Below are 19,334 nucleotides of genomic sequence, written 5' to 3' on the forward strand. Positions count from 1 at the left end.
CATATGTCGGTGAGGGTAAAGCAGTAATTAGACAGACTCGCAGATTAGATGTCTGTGCTTCACACCTGCTGCTTCTAAAAATCCTGCAGGCATTAAGGAGGGGGGGGTATTCTTCTTCTTTCCTTTTTTTCTGTGCATATATCCAGTTAGAGATGAAACTTCAGTGATTCCTGCAGACGTGCTCCGCAGACATGAGAGACGTTTAAAGGGAACTCGTCTTCATCTGCAGATCTTTTCAGTAGCTTTGACATTCAAAGTACTCCTCATGTATCTCACACTGGGCCTGGCTGCTGCCCCTCATATCTGCTCTGTATGACATCATAAAGATCCATGAGCAGTGTAAGGCTGAGCTTTTGGCTCCCAGTTATTTGTACATTATTTCAAACTTTGGTTATGTTTAATGTGAGCATCCACCAATAAACTCATTTCTTATTTCTTCAAAAGCACCCAGCTCAGCACAGCAGCGTGAAGGCCGATCTCTGTTTAAACAGTCGTCACAGCAGATATTTCAGTCAAACTGAACAGCAGATTGCTGCTGGGCCGATGTCACCCACCTGTGCAAAACAGCTTCTTATACTTCTGAATTTCACTTCCTGGTTTGGGGGATGTCAGCCTGATATTAGCACGGTGTGACTCCTCTTTCCTTAAAGTCTCTGCAACAAAGCTGATGAGTGCAAATAACCGCTTTGTTGCTGGAGAGGAAACAAAGAAGTCAAAGCAGGAAACAAATCTCTGAGTCTTGGTTTTTCCAAAGTTTACAGCTCCCAGCACTCTCCCTGTGTGCTCTGAGGTCCTGCACTGGTGTTTCACAGAGACGCCTGCAGAGGCTGCAGCCACTATGTGCAGGACCGTTCATCATCACTCCAAGAGGACACGGCAATGAAATGAAACCGAACTGTCCTTTCAGACAAGCTGGCATTAGTCTCCACATTTCTACAATAATCAATTCTGTTAATTCACAGAAAAATGAGCAAAAACCAGGAAACAATATTTTGAACACGGTTGAAAAAATGTTTTTCTGCTATTTAAGTTGAGCTGAGAGAGATTTTATGAGTTTAATCCAACATCTGATGATATTGATGATATTTTTTTGATTTGTCATTTTTAGTTGAATTTGCTGTGACAAAGTGATCCTGTAGTGAATTCATCTCTTCAACAGCAGTAAAGAAATCAATAAGTCAAAGAGACGTAAACAAGGTTATCCATTTAAAATCCCCCAAATAAACATGTGACCATATAGCGAGCGGACGTCTGCTGATAGCAGCGGTACCTCACAACAGCTTCACTAATGTACAGACGAAGTACATATTTGCTTCTTAGATTACATCACAGTGTGTCCTGCACATGCAGGCAGGAAGCTGAGAGCTCCACATGGGAGCAGCAGCACACAGCAGATAAGCCAGCATGCATCTTGCAGACTCCTCCCCTCTCATCCCATCACTCCCAGTATAAGCTCTCCCAGTGCCATAAGCAAGATGCCCTCTATCTCAGCAATCCTCTTAGACTTGACCCCACTCTACCCACCGACCCCCGCCATCAGATAATCCTATCAGGACACGCCCGGCTAGCTAACCAGCCGAGAGGACGGCGAGTCACTCGTCTCGTCCTGAGAATGAAAAAAACAACACACAGCCTCATAAGTGGGACACAAAGATGCAGACACAGCAGTTTTTGAAAATGCAAATCAATGCCAGTAAATGCCTCCACACTCCTGCAGCTCCTTCAACACTGGAGCTGCCACAGAGCCGTGAAAACAACGTCAGACGCTGCCTGTCAGCACAGGTGGAGCACAGGTGGAGCAGTCCCAGTGTCTGGGACTTCAAACTAACTCTGTGTGCAGTGAAGGACAGTGTTGTGGACCGACACTCATTCAGACAAGTTAATGTGTTCAATCATGAAAGCATGATGTGCTGGCTTTGCCCAACATCAGCTTCCATGCACTTAATCACTTCTCCCACAGTTTCATGCAGTCACATGTAGTTCACAAAAAGAAGTAATTAGGTTTGGGATGAACTAATGAACACAGTGGAAACACACACAGGCAGGAAGTGAAACATGTTCAATTTACCAAAATAAGACAAAGTAACAGCAAAGAGAAGAAGAATGTCAGGCGGGGACGCTTACGAGATTTACAGCTCCTGTGCACGAGGCTGATCATGACACTGGAACAGAAACATAGTGCCAAACAGCCGCACATCCTTCTGCACAGGCCTTCGTGAACATGTATGAGCCAATGGGAACTAAATATGCTTTTAAACAAACAGTGCATCAAATATTTTGACCACTACAAGCAAAGCAGGACCTGAATTTTTATCCATGCACAGGGTCACCAGTGAGAAAGCGTGGGAACCAGAGCAGGAAGTTCTCCATCAGTTTGTCAGAATAACTCGAGCTAAGAGCTCCACGCAACAGCTTCGGTTTGTCCCGTGAGAACTCGTCTATCGAGCCTGAGCGCTTTCCTGCCTCTCAGTCAGGCCTCCGTGCTGCTAACGATTACAGAGCAGAAGACACTTGCGCTGCGCTGAAGTGCTCATCACAGGTTTGCTCGCCAAACGCCCTCCAGGGGCTTCGTGTCTCTTAATTGTGGAGCGCTGTTGCCATGGTGACGTCCCTTCCCCCTCGCCGAGCTGAGCGCGCGGAGCCGCTTCAGCCTGAGCTGTGAGGGGAAGACGACGCGCACACCTCCCTCAGAGGATGATGTAAACAGCCACAGCAGCCTCCTCTGTGGCTCTGAGTGAAGCAACAAAAAGAGCCATCTCTCCTCTGTGGCCGCCCCCTGTGATGCTGCACGTCTGTGCTTTTATGTGACGTGCAAAACCAATTAGTTTGACTAATGGACGAGAAACAATCTCCCGTTAGGTCCCACTCACAGCACTTTATCATCCACACACACACGCCACGGCGTGACCTCCTCGGGTTCAGAGGTACAGACAGTCGGCTCTGTCAGGCTAACACAGCACGCTGCCGTGCTTTCACATGACCACACATACCGACGCTTCAAAGATGGAATGGTAATGGCATTTTGTATAATTAATTACACCTCTAGCAGCCAATCAGAATCCCTTCTTGCGATAGAGAACATGCAGCATGAGGCGAGGAACATGCTTTTAAATCACATGACTGATGTTTATTGCATGTGCCAAAAACAGTCATCACACACTGTTAATGTTTGTCTGCAGAGCACCCCGCTGGACCTGATCGAGACTGGAAAGGGGCTGAAGTTCCAAGCAGAGCGCCCCCACTTGGTGAGCTTGGGGAGTGGACGGCTGAGCACAGCCATCACCCTGCTGCCCCTGCCTGAGGGTGAGAGCACTGCCTTAACACCAACCGCCACATTAGTTAGCAGTGGGAGCAAAGGGTACCTGAACAGCAGGTGTGCAGAGGTGCAGCCATACAGAGTCATCGTCGTCAGGCTGTGGTCACTAACTTTATGTTTGTTTGGTTCATAAAGAACTGGTTTTCTTCACTGATGTAGCGTTAATGCCACATTCCCATAGAAGCTGAGCTTTTATACATGATGAACTGCTCTCCTCAGTTGGGCGTCTTCCCTGCTGCCTGTAAAACGGCGGTGGTGAGACCCCTTCTGAAGAAGAGCAGTTTGGATTGTAATGATTTTAATAACTACAGACCTGTATCCAACTCACCATTTTTAAGTAAAATCTTAGAAAAACTTGTTTTTACTCAGATTAATGACTTTCTGAATGACAGACAGATCCTGGAGATATTCCAGTCTGGATTTAGGGTGAACCACAGCACAGAGACGGCTCTCCTAAAGGTTTTAAATGATCTTAGATGTAACTGGGACTCCCAAAAGCTCTCAGTCCTGGTGCTGCTGGATCTAAGCGCAGCCTTTGATACAGTAGACCAGGCTATTCTTTTAAACAGACTGAAACACATGGTGGGCCTCTCTGGTGCTGTACACAACTGGTTCACTTCCTATCTCTCTGACAGAACTTTTATGGTGAGTATGGATACATGCTCCTCTAAGGTCCATAGAATGACATGTGGTGTGCCTCAAGGGTCGGTTCTAGGCCCTGTACTTTTTAATTTGTATATGCTCCCTCTCTGCGCTGTCATCAGGAGGCATGGAGTGAACTTCCACAGTTACGCTGATGACACACAGCTGTACATCTCCGTGTCTCCTGATGACACCAGACCAATGGATGCCCTTTTTAACTGTATTTTAGATATAAGATCTTGGATGGCAGAAAACTTTTTACAGCTTAACCAGGACAAAACTGAAGTTTTAATCGTCGGTCCCGAGGCTCAGAGAGAGAAACTCTTGTCTAAATTAGAGGCATTTTCACTATGTCCTTCGCTACAAGTGAAAAACCTGGGTGTTATTTTTGACTCTGAGCTTAGTTTTATCCCACATATTAAACATGTAACCAAAATGGGATTTTATCATGTAAAAAATATAGCCAGAGTCCGCCCTATTCTCTCTCGGGCCAACACGGAGATGCTGATGCATGCTTTTATTACCAGTCGCATTGATTACTGTAATGCCCTAATGGAGGCCGTTCATGAGAGCGGTCGCCTGTGGGAGCAGCAGGGTGGAGAGCCTAAAAAGTGGAGTTTTTTTAAACTGTGGTAAAAATGTGAAATGAGACTGAACGATCTGTCGGTGCTACTACTGATCACTCTCACTGTGGCACAGCATGAAATCGAAGCCTCATACTTGTTCCTTCCCTCAGGCCGGACCACTCTGGGTCATGGTCCCATGGACATCAGCATCCAGGGTCCTGGTGTGGCAGCTCAGCACTGCTACATAGAGAACAGGTCGGGGGTTATCACGCTGCACCCCTGTGGGAACCTCTGTGCTGTTGATGCCATCCAGATTAGACAGCCCACTCGCCTGTCACAAGGTAGGAGCCGGCTCAGCCACGTCCCACGATACATTCTGCTTTTGGTGCAGTTTTAGTAGGATTGATGTTTCCCAGTGTAGTAAAGGATCCATGGTTTCTCTTTAACTTGGCGCTTTCAGCGGCCTGATGTGCACAATCCCAGTAACTGTGAGTCAGAGAGTCTGGCTGCAGGTCTGTTGGATCAAATGCTCAGTGTGAGTTTTTAAAGGAGGAGGACCCCGAGGTTCCCGGGTTAGGGAGTTAACTGAGTGTGTACGAAAGATAAACACAAGGGTTAACTGGACAGCTTAACTAGCTCGTCTGTCTACACATAGAGTAGTAACACAACTGAAGGGACCATCGTGACTATGAGATCCTTAGAGAAAGGTGTGTCGCACACCAGTACATTAATGTGGCCAATCTTTGGAAGAGGGGCGAGTCGGGATACTCTACATATTACTGTAGATACTTAATGCAGAAGCCACATGAGTCCCTTCAGACTGGCTGGACCAAAGGGAGCTGAAAGTGTGTAAAAGTCTTGAGCCACATTTCTTCAATGTGAAACAGGTGCAGCACTTTATTGAAACACCTGTAAATATACTATGTTTGTACAAATCTAATGAGCTGGAAAGTCACTTCTTGGTGTGACCACCTTTATTCTTAGGCAGCTTTACTTCAGCTAGTCTCCAGGGACAGTTCATAGGAGGACATGCTGTCTGTCCAACAATCCCACCCTGCTCCAGTATTTTAGACATTTTTCATTCTGACTCTTCAGTCTATCAGACCTGCTGATTTTCAGTCCAGCTCATGTGTAATTTGGCATCCCTTTATCCATCCATCCATTCGCTTAGCCTCTTCAGGGTTGCGGGGTCGCTGGAGCCTATCCCAGCTGTCATAGGGCAAGAGGCGGGGTACACCCTGGACAGGTCGCCAGTCTGTCGCCATTCACTCCCACATTCACACCTATGGGCAATTTGGAGCTATCGCAGGGATCCCTTTTATCCCTGTTTGACAGCCATCCTCTGATCACGAGCGTTTCTGATGAGGCTTCAGTTCATGGGTCATCTGAAGGGTCAGCTGTATCTCTCACATCCTGGACTTTTCCTCCTGTTTCTTCTTGTTTCTTGTTTAAGATGATAACTTTCCAAAACTGTTCATCTGCTCCAGGCAGATTTTTTTTAGCCCTGTAGCTTCTTCTTTTTGGGGACACACTGTACGCCATCCTGATATATACCAAGTGTTTATCTAATTATTCTTTACCTTGTTGGTGTAAAACAAACTGCTAAAGTATGTAAAGATACAGCTTCTTGTCTTTAATGTGTAGACACAACTCAGGCTCATAGTCAGAGTGCAACTAGTGTCATAAAATTAAAGTAATGGCTAACTGGTGCTCTCTATTATTACGTGGAGTCAATTAATAGCCAGAACTGAAAAACTGAAATAGAGTCCAGGAAAATAAAAAATGTCACCAAACTCATCTTTAATATTTCAATTTATTTTCTCAGAGTCGGGCAGAAATGCTGTAACACACACGCACACACACACACGCGCACACACACGCGCACACACACGCATGCACACACGCACACGCACGCGCGCGCACGCACACATGCACACACACACACACACACACGCGCACACACACGCACACACGCGCGCGCACACGCACACACACACGCACACACACACACACAGTTTCCTGTCATGTTGCCCAATTCACTGCTTTTAAAGGAAGTAAAACTGTAACGATGTAACTACTGCAGTGTAGTCATGGAAATTCATGGAAGTGTACATCAGAGCCTTGGAGAGAGCGTGCTGTGTGTAATGAGAATGAGTTAAAGAGACAGTACTCATCATTACTCACAGGATGTGTACTTCCCTCTGTACTGCTGTGTAAGTACAAACACTGTAGTGTTTTTCTCAGAGCCGTAGTACATGCAGTACTTTCTTTAGAAGCTGTGCAGTAATTCTATGTCCTGCACAGCTCGGGGATAGGTGTATGTCTGCAGTGGGTCCCTTTGTCACTGTGGCATTTTGACCTGAACAGTGGCAGGGTAACCTGAGTGGGGACACTGGGCTATTTATGCTGCGCCCTTTACCCCAGACAGTCAGTCCTGGGGGGGGAAGGTTGAAAAATGAGTGTGTGGGTGAAGCAGAGTTCACTGTCAGGCTCCTGGACAGTAATGCACAGTGGGAATAGCTGCAGTCCTGAAAACAGCAGCAGTTTGTGTTGTTTACAAGGCGGTAATGCACACCTTAATACACGCTGATATCTGATTATACAACAGGAAGTAGATCAGACTTTATTGGTTCCTACCACTCCCTTGGGTTATGTGAGTAATACTTTACAAGGCACAGAAGTATTCCCCTCAGGACAGGTGAGTGGGGCAGCATAGCAAGCCATGACTAGATGCTGATGTGTGTCAGCTAATCTAATGGAGCTTACCTTGGCTAGACTAAAGAGTCTAAACCATGCTACAGCTCTGCCTTGTCAGCATTTCAGTTTAGAGGAAATCAAGCAGCAACAAGCTCGTGTTATCAAAAAATGGAAATGTGTTCAGCGAGAGGGTTAGTGGTAACGGTCTGTGGTTTCAAATCAAGAGAAGTCTGTCTGTTCAAAGAAGGTGAGCTAATACTTTACCTGGATAATAGCTGCTTGGTTTCATGGAGCCTGTGAGGAAGAATACTAAAAGAAAATAGGGCTCAGATAAAACCCTTCAAAGACATTAGCAGATGAGTCAGAGTCTCTAACATCCACATGTGTCCAACATGGCTGCTAATGATAGACAAACTCTCAGACTCAGGACTGAAAGAATCAGAGGGGCAATGTAAAATGTTGTTTCTGCCTTTTAATTTAAGCTCAGTTTTCCCCTTGTTTAATTTGTCACTTTAGCCCTGAGGTGTCACTGGTCCTGTCCACATCAGGTCAAAGTGGGCTCACAGTGTAAAGCGTGTTTGACATCCCTGCTTTAGGCCCACGCCTTCACTAAAAGTCTACTTTCTTCTGTTTGGCCAGCTTCAGGAAGCCAACGAGGAGCAACCCCATAGATTGGGAGGTGCTGAGCAGGCTGTGCTTTTAACAGACAACTATAAAAATCTGTGACAGGTTAATTTATTTAAAGGACAGATGTTTGAATGTTCCTGCATCATCTGTGTTCAAGGGGCAAATAGAACAGCTTGTTTCAGTGTGTGGGCTGAGTGGCTGGACCAAGGCCTGCGGGAAGATGAATAAAGATTATTTTGAATGGGAATACAAAAAACAAAACAATAACTTCCTGTAAAAGGGAGTTTTTCCTTCCCACTGTCACCAAAGTGCTGATAGGGGGTCATGTGATTGTTGGGATTTTCTCTGTATTATTGTAGGCTCTACCTTACAGTATATGATTGACTGATGCTGGCGCTGTATAAATAAAACTGAATTGAATAAGGGGGAATAAGTCCACCTTAATTTACCTGGAGGATTTTCCTACATGTTTCCACGCTCAGTGGGTCAGGCATCTGGCATAAACATGCTCAGTAATTAATAAAAGCCCACAGGACCTTAGTGTTTCCAGCAGAGGCTGATGTGCCTGATGAGCTCCGTTTTATGGCTGGTAATACGCGGGGCTTGACCTTTGTTCTTCAGTGATTAAGCTGAGATATGAGAGAGAGGTCGACCTGCTTTCTTTTCAAGTTAGAATCCGCTCTGCTGGCGCCCCTACAGACCTACAGTCAGGTTGCATAATCAATAAATCCGCGGTATGGATCAGTCACATTGTTGCTCTCTATCGTTCCACTTTGCCCCCCCTGTCTCTGACTCCGGATCTCCACCTCCCTCCTCCTCCTCTCCGGTGTCTGCTCCCTGACAGCCCGGCTCTCTCCGCGGGGCGGGCATAGGGATGACTGTGAGCCAGCTGTTACTCACAGGAGCCCCGGCAGCACAGGAGCACTCCGCGGACAGACGCGTGGGGAGGAGGCACACAATGGACAAAGATCCCGGTGACTGTGGACTGCTGCTTCAGTGAGCGTGGACACACGGACACAGGGACAGCTCCTGCAGAGTGTACTGGAGTCTGCCGCACTGGCGCATTATCATAGCAATAGGCGCGAGGACAGCCCCGCACCCCAATTCACGCGCGGGATTGTTCCGCAATAAAACCCAGACAAACGGACAAAAACACGTGGCTTTTATTTAAAGGACCTCGAGCGATGAAAGCGGCGGAGGGACGGCAGAGTTTCAGCCGCACGAGTTAAAGTAAGTTGTCGTGATTTCACCGCGTGTTCGTTTGAAGTGTTTCCCGTGCTTTGAGTCGGTGCCCGGGGCTTTGTGGAGCCGCAGGAAGGTGACGGAGTTCGGGGAGATGGAGCAGGGTAACTCCATGCTGAGCTCGCAGGTTAGCCACCACCAAGCAGCCGCGCTGTGAGGGTGTGTACGCTGCCATTACCCGTTTCTGTCACCAAACTCTATTTAAAAACTGCGCAAATGAGTCATTTTGTGTGCAAAGTGCCAACCTGCATGGCGCAAACACATTGTCTCTGGCCTCATATTCATTTCTGTGAGGTTATTCAAAATACGGCATATATGAAACAATTATTTCTTTAAAAAAAATCAACTTTAATTGAGCTCTTGCTAGTTTATCATCGTTAACTCGTTTGCTCTGGTGGGTAGCTGCTAGTTGTGCTGGCAAATCGCAAAATCCTAAAGAAGTGAAACAAACAGTTCTGGCAGGTAAACTGGTAGTTAAGCCCAGGTGCTCCAAACACCTTTGGGACACAGCAGAGGATTGTGAGTCCGCACACAGAGCACCTGCTGTCTCCAGCCTCTCAGTGCTGAGTCCTCACTTCCTCTCCTCCATGTGAGTTCTGTTTATAGGCGACAAACGCATACACGTCCGGGCTGGCGTGACCAGACCTGTCTGTCTACGGTTACACTGCTATTCCTGGGTGCCAATGTGACCTAACCAGGGCTGTTTACTGGAACACAGTGAGAGTTTCCCTCTCATGCATTCTGCTTATTTTGGGGGCCTCGAGTTCAAACTGAGGACCTTGTTGCAGAGCCATTATTCCCACAGTGTATCCCTGCTGCTCCTCAGCATCTGCCATCTCTGACCTAATACGTCGACCCCATTGTAAAGAGAGGATGTGGGAGAGCCCTCTGCAAACACTCATCAGGCTGCTGTGTGCTCCCCTAAGCACAGGTCAGTCCTGTGCTGGCAGCAGCTGGCAGCCATACCAGTGTGCTCCTGCATGCTGCTGTTCACACAGTCTCCTCTTCGCTTCTCTCAGTTTCAGTTTGTTCTTAATGTTTATGTAGCTTGGCTCAGTTTCCTTTGGTTTGTATATGAAGCCTTTGAAGGAATAAGTTTCTTTATATTTTTCCAAAAACTACCATCCTTACTTGAACAAATTAAGTGAGCCACACAGCAAACTGTTGCAAAAGGCTCAGTTTCAAGGCTGGATTTGTATGTACAGTTTGAAATAGCAGTGAGAATATGATAAGGTCCTCTGATGGTTGGAGACATAGTTGGTGAGGCGGACCAGGTGGCAACAACCTGTGGGGCTCAAAAATGAAGAGTCGGTCCAGAAACGTCACATGATGATTCCGTTTACTACAGCGGGATCTAAAATACTTTATTCATCCCACATGTGGGAAATTCTTCTATTATAGCAGCTGAAATGATGACGAAATAACTGTATAATCATTGTTGTACAACACGGAAAGTTATGTCAGATAATTCCACTGAAGATGTTCCCACAAAGACAGAAGTCAGGTCCAGTTCAGCGACTGAATAAGTGGAGGTGAGGCATCGATCCTGGACGTGGGTCTCAAACAGATGGTCTCCAGTGGACAGCTTTGGACCGGTAACTGTAACTGTTGGCCATTCCTGTTACAACAAAGCAATTTAAACCATTTAATGACAGAAAAGTTCCAGTTTTATCTGCCTGTCTACTTTAGAATAAAAAAAGTCCACAGTGAAAATATAGGACATTTCCTGTGAATGAACAAAAACCTTGTATTTTCTAAGTAGACTCTGAGCTGACAGAACCACACGATCCAAGTCCCAAGAGCTATGTTCAGATTTCTTTCAGTAGTATTTATACAGTACAATACAGTAGTATTTCTCTATTGTATATAAAAACTGAGAAAACATTTTGCACCTTGAGGTATATGAGGGATTGACTGTGTGGTTCAGCCTCTGTGCACTAACAGAAAGCTGCGTTTCATGGAGCGTTATTATATTTGGCTGTTTGCTCAAAGAAGCAACCAAACCTACGGCCCTGTGAGTACAGCTCCAAGATCAACTCTGGAAACTTGTTATAAAGGGAGAAAACATCCTTAAAGGCTACAGCTGTTTTCTCCTAACAGGGTACATCAGCCATAGCAGATAGATTTATATATAACCCGTGCTACGGCTGCACGAGTGGAGCTCAAACTGCGTATTCAAGTTTCCAGGTGGAAACTTTAAACTAATGCAACAAAGAATACTTTATCAGTGCAGAGCATGCTACTTAAAATAGGAGGCGTTTAATTTAAAGGTTAGCACTCATGGATGCAGTCCATACAGAGTCTGTCTGTGTAAATCAGGTGATGATGACCCACTGGTGTTGCATTTATTTAAGAAAACAAAGAGAAAATCACAAAAATCCCACTCAGAGTTTAGGCTGCTTTGAGCACCAGTCCACCTCCAGCCACGTGTTGGATTGGTCCTCGTGCCTCTGGGAGTGTGTTTAACAGCGGGGGATTGGCCCAAATTGTCCTGGCATAAAGGAGGAGGGGGGTGGCGTGGAGGTGGGGGGAGCAAAGCAGAGAACATCTGTTGGAACAAGCTGTAGCCGGCCTGTGACACGTTATTGTGATGAGCTCCCACTGCAGCAGCTGATCGTGTGCATGATGTGGTCAGCGGATGCTGGGGGGGGTCAGATTGTAGCTGACCCGACACTTAGTGACATGTATGGATGTGGCTCTGCAGGGCTCTCAGGGAACACCCACATCACCCCACCGCAGCGCTCTCACACTGTGGTGCTATTTCAGAGTAGAAAGGGGGGCGGAGCCTTCAGCTTTCAGTTGAATTCATAAAAGCTACACGGGTCCCATTCCCATTTTGCTGTGTTTGTATTCCACATGTTGTCCCAGCAGTGTGGATGCAGTAGGACATCATGCTTTGACTGTTGCGTGTGAATTAGCTGCACAACATAACGGCAGGATCACGGCTCCCTGAGAGCAGCCGCCGTCTCCTGATAGCTCATATCAAGGTGTCTGTCTGACGTCATCGTGCCTCCAACATGCGATCACTTCTTCCAACCTCTCATTTGTTCAGACATTCCCACATGTTTGCTGCCCTCCGCAGCCCCGCTCTCTCTCCATCTCATTCTCTGGTATGCACGTCTGTGTTTGATTGCCCCGGCTCAGCGAAAGGCAGTCATTGATTAACTGGAGCAGGTTTGACTCCTCGGCCTTTGCCGAGGCCGTAAACCATCAGGGTTCCATAGCAACCGCCAGCCTGCCTTTGTCTGCAGCTCCTCTACACATTTCAGTGACGTCTCAGTGTGGCGTGGGTACGTGCTCGTGTTTAACGGATTGAAAAGTAGGCGTGTAACATTTCACATCCAAAATGGTTTGTGTTCACGCTTTTTCATCAGAGGGGATGAATGCCAAATATTTCCACACCAGTTTTTCCAGTTTATCGGTCACCTGAGCAAACAGTTCACATTTCACTAGATTAGCTGTTGGTGGGAATTTTAGATCCGTGGTGGTGTCTGTTTTACCCTGAACAGTTAACAGTGACTGACATGTGTTTTTATCCAGAGGGAGTTGGAGGTAGCGAGCCTGCAGCTACAGTGCTGCTGGTGTCTTTGGGAGGATCTCTAAAATTAATATGTTGTGTGGCTAATTGACCACATGCAACCAACACGTAGCATTCCAGAGTATTTGTAGGTTGCTGTATGTTTGTGTGACACACTCATTTAGTTTGCTGACCATGCCTGTGAGATACAGCTGTTAATCAGCTGGTATACAGCTGGGGAAAAGGCTGTTGAACCTTTATAAAAAGACACCCTAGTACAAAAGTATTCTCCCTGTTTCTTTCCTTTCTGCTCGTTTGGCTGTGGACGACGGAGTTGCTGTGAACGTGTTTGCATGATGGTCCTGAGGGAGCAGCCGTGATGTGCCAGGCCAGTGTTAGCAGCGTGTAAATGTATAACAGTGTTTCTTTGTCGTGTGTGTACTCGAACCAAATTTGCAGGCACTCATTCCAGTAGAATGTAAAGCATCCTGTGTCTGACCACCTCTGGGTCCTCTGATGTAATCTTCTGGGAAGAGTACTTAAGGCTAAGCTGAGACACTGGAAAGATTTAATGTGGTCACACCAGTGCAAAGAAAAGAGGGGAAAAGAAGCAAACCCAGATACATAAGAGAAGGAATGGAACTTTTCTGATAGGTTGGATGTAGCGGGGCCACTAACCACATCTCCATTTAATGCCACAATACCCTTGAGGCATGATGTGGCATTAACACTGACTGGCCTGAGTGGTCTCAAAGGAGTAGTCACAGGGCTTTACAGAGATTACTCTTGGCGGCTCTGGTATTTAGTCAATGGTTTTATTGAATCTTTCTTGATTTTGTTACAAAATTTATAAATTTACATTTATAATAATCCTAATGTATAAAAACAGTTTCGCTGACAGCTTATAGACACTTTATGGATATTTATTATAAATTCGAAGGATTGTGTTATTTTTACTCCTTCCCAAATACCTTTCTTATTTTTCCCCTTCCTTCTTGATTGGTTACTGAAAGCATAGCATAGCAGCATAGATCCTCATAGAGACAAATGCATGATGAGAATTAAATCAATGTTTTGCTAGTGACAGTGTTGGCAAGAAGGTAAGCTAAGTTAGCTTTCTGCTGTGCTGGGGAGTCAACTTTAGCTTTAATGCTAAATTTGGCTAACTTTAGCATTAAAGCTAATGTTAGCCAACTTTAGCATTAATGCTAAATTTGGCTAACCTTTAGCATTAAAGCTAATGTTGGCTAACTTTAGCATTAAAGCTAATGTTAGCTAACATTAGCATGAAAAAAATTCAGTTTTATGAAGGAAATTAAAAGCGACGCTCTAATTTGTGAAGGATACGTTGCTTCGTTTTTGAAATCGAAACTGTTATTCATGGGTAATGTTAGCTAATGCTGGGCATCTGCTAACTCTAACAAATTATAAATGATCTAAAAATACTGTCCTTCATTTCATAGATGGTATTTCATTTGCGAATCATGTTGCTCTGTTTGATAAAGATTGCTGGTCATGTGCTTTTTGAGCTGACTGAGATTATAAATGTATGTGATGTCATCTTGGGCCAATGTTTACCGTTTCCCGTGTGCTCTGTAACCCACTGAAGTGTTGTACAGGTTTGTTAGAGAGTGGGGTTGTAGTCCCGTTGTGGACGGAGCTGATGGTGTTTGCAGTAAGTGTCCTCGCTCCTGAAGTGTAGCCATAATTAAAGCTGATTCAGCACTTTCAAAGCTCCTTCATTGTTGGCTGTTTCTTTGTGACTGTTCTGCAGGGCGCAGAGCACTCACTGTGATGAAGCCAGTGATTATGCACATTGTCTCTGCAGTGCTGAGGGAGAAATTGTTCTCTGTCCAGGTAATCAATCTCAGTCACTCATGTATGCACACACTTCCAATCTTCCGTCTCTCTTTGGCCACTCGATCGCCCGTCCTTTAACTGGAGGCAGTTGTAATTATGAAAAGTGCCAATGTGTTAGATTTCCCTGTCGGACTGTGTTGGAAGGCTACCTCCCTATTAAAGCGATCTCAGTTTCTACCACAGCTTGTTTTGCTGAGCGTAGCCTTTGGTTGGTTTTTGGAAGAATCCCTGCCTTTCCCAGGTCACAGGGTTCCTCTGAACGAGGGAAAGAAGGAAATACTGCCGCGTTTTAAAAAAAGCTACGTACTGTGTGTTAGTGCTGCACATGAAGCCAGCCCTCAGCCAAGCCACTGCTAATGAAGTGTTGGTGACTGACTGATGGAAAGTGAAAGAGAGCTGGGCAGGACGTGGCTCAGTGCTGTGCTGCTATTTACATCAAACACATCTGCATATTTCCTAAAACTGTGAAACCTTTGAAATGGTGCAGCGCAGCCAACATTTCCTGAAGAGGATCAACATCATCAAGGCTTTGCTGAACAGTTTGCTATTTAACCCCAATATTTTTTTTGCATATGAAACGGGAGCCATCAGCCATCAGCTTGTCCTCGGTCACGGTTTCCTTCCACATAAAGCTTTGCAAAAAAACACTTGCAGCAACAAAAACATAATATTCCAGAAACACGCTTTGCCGATCCGATCAGCTGTTCGTAACACTTCCTACATTGGAATAGACGTCAGCGCGAACTATCACATGTCCACCATTACCTGAATAGTTTCTGGGATGCTTAGAACTCAAATTGCGCTGCTGAAAATAGTTTATTTTGTTGCACATGCTGGTTTTTTGCAAATTTGCATTATAAGATTTATTTTTGTTTTTCCTGCAGAATATAAAACTTGGTGTATCTCAAAAATAAAACTATGAAGACACTCAAAATAAATTTCCTGGTGTTGGAAACTATTTAAAGTTTTGAGGGATAAACCTCTGAAATGTCTCTAAGTAGAAATATATGTAAAAAAAACAAAAACAATTTTCAATTTGTAGTTTATTGCACTTTTTTGCAATTTATGTAATTACTATGGACTTAATGCATACATATTATTAAACTTTGGGCTATAACAGTTGTATTGATGTTTAGCAACTTGAAATGCTCCCAAAAATGGAACTACAGCATGTAAAAATATAAAGTAAGCTCTGGCGGACTTGGCTCTATGGTGGGTCTTAAAGGGTTAAAGACGCCGTGAAAGAAGGTAGCTGACCAGCATCAACAGGTACAGCCCAAAATAACGGCCTCTAATTGTAACCAGGTGGAGTTCTGGTCCAATTTCCAGGTAAATGGGGCGCATCGTAACTGTGCTTTTCTTTAAACAAGTGCAAACCATGTTGTTCTGAACAGTCTCAGGTTTATGGTGATTTCTCTGAGCTCCGTGTGACGGTTTTCCACTTATCAATAATCTCTCACGGTCGAACGATGCACTTTACATTCTCGGGGAGCTCTCCCTGATTGGTGGGCAGCAGCAACTGCATCTTAAAGATATGAACACTGAGAACACTCTGCAAATAACCGGACAAAAGTCCATTAGAGAACTGAATGTACTTCATTACATATGAAGTATGTATGCATGTGCTCCATCATAGAAGATGAAGATTGGACGTCAGAATCAAAGGAGGAGCCGGCTAGTTGTAATTTAGCTTGTGTGATCGCTCTACTCTGTGAAGGCTTCTAATATAGTTTGTGTTGTGTTGGGTGGGAGTGAAAATGCAGTAAGATCCTATGAGTGGAAACCAGAGCTGTGAGGAATAAACAAGACTGTAATGGTTTTATTGGGAATCATATTTATCGCTTACGAGCAGATGGAAACCCAGTTTGTTCTTTCCAAACACTAAGAATAGCGAGACTCCAATTGTCTTGAATCTTTTTACATTTATTGTAAAATTCAAACATTTGCTGGGACTTTTCCAAAAGCTGATATGCTAAAAACTACTTGATTATTAAAATTGATGTTATTGTTACAGAAACAGTGAAACCAGTACAGATAGTGTCGCCCAGTATTAGCTGTGTGCGGACACACCAGTGGATATCACTGATGGACATTTTAAACAGTCAAGAGGAGATCGGAGAAACACCCTTCAAACATGACACTGCACGTTTTGGCCTCCAGAGGGCACACTGCAATGGCCGTGTTGGCAACGCATGCTTGCAGCCTGGATCTCCTCCATGCCTGCTTCATGCCCTGGGGGACGGGGCTATGGCTCGCTACATCCTCTAGCAGACCATTACATGGGGAACCCTTTTGAACACAAGCTGTGCTGATCCACACAGGTGTGCACACGGGTGTTCACTGTTCATAGACACAAACTACACCTTTCTTGGCTGCTATTTCCAAGCACATTGTGCGCTGTCGGTCCTGCTTGCTGCACAACAATATTCAATATTTAGTATTTACTGCTGTTTACACTCAGCTAGATTAACGTGATGGTGTTGTGTTTAGTATGTTGCTCTGTTTTTTTGCTTGTTTTCTCTTCTTTCTCTTTTTAAGTTTCCTCTCTCACTGTCTCTCTTCCCTCCTGTTTTTCTTTTCCTTCATCGTTCTTTCTCCCTTTCCTATCCCTCAGTCATGTCTGTTGCGTCTGTAACAACTGAAAATAAAATAAAATAAATAATAACAACAAAGGTTGATCAAATGGAAAAGTAAATCCATCGGGTCTCCTTGTTGGTCTTCAGACAACAATTCTGACGGCTGAAGAACCAAATGGGACAAGCAAAAAAAAGAAAAACACATATACAAACAAACAGGACACAGAACAGAAACATACACATTTTTTACATATTTACATCATGGACAATAGTTACCAAAAACAGAGTACTGTACAGCAATTAAAATTAAATAAAATGAAATACAGATAAGAGGCAAACCCAGGTTGATAAAATAGTGCAGTGACAGCGCTGATGTAAACCTTTTGATTGTACAGTTAGTCAAAGGTGTTACGTCTAATTGTTGAATGTTGAATTTGTAAGTCTGAGTTCAATCTACAGGATCAAGACATTCCTTTGTCCCTGACCACCTCTCCAGCCACTCTGTGCTGGGGGAGGTCTTATTGCAGGTACATCCTATCTGGAAGATCTGTTCCTTGTGATGCTGCTTCCTGCTTTTATGACCCTTTTGGTGAGCAGGAAGTCATGCATACAGACACACACACACACACAGCCTCACATGCATACACACACACACATAGTGCCTTGTCTTAGAACCATTGGGGGGTTTTATGGTGGGAGGTGCTTGTGCTGTGATGTGTATTGTAACAGTTTGTCAATAATGTACACTTCAACTGTGAGAGACAGAATGTGAAAAAAAAATCCATGAATTCACATGGTAGGATTTGTAAAGAATTTATTCGTAAATTAGGGTGGAAAATAAGTATTTGGTCACCTCAAACAAGGAAAATCTCTGGCTCTCACAGACCTGTAACGTCTTCTGTAAGAAGCTTTTCTGTCCCCCACTCGTTACCTGTATGAATGGCACCTGTTTGAACTCATCATCTGTATAAAAGACACCTGTCCACAGCCTCAAACAGTCAGACTCCAAACTCCGCCATGGCCAAGACCAAAGAGCTTTCGAAGGACACCAGGAAAAGTATTGTAGACCTGCACCAGACTGGGAAGAGTGAATCTACAATAGGCAAGCAGCTTGGTGTGAAAAAATCAACTGTGGGAGCAATCATCAGAAAATGGAAGACATACAAGACCACTGATAATCTCCCTCGATCTGGGGCTCCACGCAAGACCTCATCCCGTGGGGTCAAAATGATCATGAGAACGGTGAGCAAAGATCCCAGAACCACACGGGGGGACCTGGTGAATGACCTGCAGAGAGCTGGGACCAAAGTAACAAAGGTCACCATCAGTAACACACTACAACGGCAGGGAATCAAATCCCGCAGTGCCAGACGTGTTCCGCTGCTGAAGCCAGTGCATGTCCAGGCCCGTCTGAAGTTTGCCAGAGAGCACATGGATGATACAGCAGAGGATTGGGAGAATGTCATGTGGTCAGATGAAACCAAAGTAGAACTTTTTGGTATAAACTCAACTCGTTGTGTTTGGAGGAAGAAGAATACTGAGTTGCATCCCAAGAACACCATACCTACTGTGAAGCATGGGGGTGGAAACATCATGCTATGGGGCTGTTTTTCTGCCAAGGGGACAGGACGACTGATCCGTGTTAAGGACAGAATGAATGGGGCCATGTATCGTGAGATTTTGAGCCAAAACCTCCTTCCATCAGTGAGAACTTTGAAGATGAAACGAGGCTGGGTCTTCCAACATGACAATGATCCAAAACACACCGCCCGGGCAACAAAGGAGTGGCTCCGTAAGAAGCATTTGAAAGTCCTGGAGTGGCCTAGCCAGTCTCCAGACCTCAACCCCATAGAAAATCTGTGGCGGGAGTTGAAAGTCCGTGTTGCTCGGCGACAGCCCCAAAACATCACTGCTCTCGAGAAGATCTGCATGGAGGAATGGGCCAAAATACCAGCTACTGTGTGTGCAAACCTGGTAAAGACCTATAGTAAACGTTTGACCTCTGTTATTGCCAACAAAGGTTATGTTACAAAGTATTGAGTTGTATTTTTGTTATTGACCAAATACTTATTTTCCACCCTGATTTACGAATAAATTCTTTACAAATCCTACCATGTGGATTCATGGATTTTTTTTTTCACATTCTGTCTCTCACAGTTGAAGTGTACCTCTGGTGCAAATTACTGACCTCTGTCATCATTTTAAGTGGGGGAACTTGCACAATCGGTGGCTGACTAAATACTTTTTTGCCCCACTGTAGCTGTGAGGGACGCTGCTCTTTGAAGGATTTT

General features: G+C 44.9%; 1 protein-coding gene across 3 annotated transcripts in view; it reads left to right on the forward strand.

Moving 5' to 3' along the window:
* Nucleotides 1-19,334, forward strand: part of phldb1b (pleckstrin homology-like domain, family B, member 1b) — a 109,286-nt gene that overhangs the window by 31,201 nt on the left and 58,751 nt on the right. For all 3 annotated transcript variants that reach the window (XM_040006328.1, XM_040006327.1, XM_040006329.1), the window contains exons 3-4: nucleotides 3,180-3,303; nucleotides 4,695-4,865. In XM_040006328.1, the coding sequence (XP_039862262.1) occupies nucleotides 3,180-3,303; nucleotides 4,695-4,865 (295 nt within the window). The remainder of the gene's footprint in view (nucleotides 1-3,179; nucleotides 3,304-4,694; nucleotides 4,866-19,334) is intronic.

This window comes from Simochromis diagramma, unplaced genomic scaffold (assembly GCF_900408965.1).
Source record: "Simochromis diagramma unplaced genomic scaffold, fSimDia1.1 OVJJ01000024.1, whole genome shotgun sequence".
Taxonomy (NCBI): domain Eukaryota; kingdom Metazoa; phylum Chordata; class Actinopteri; order Cichliformes; family Cichlidae; genus Simochromis; species Simochromis diagramma.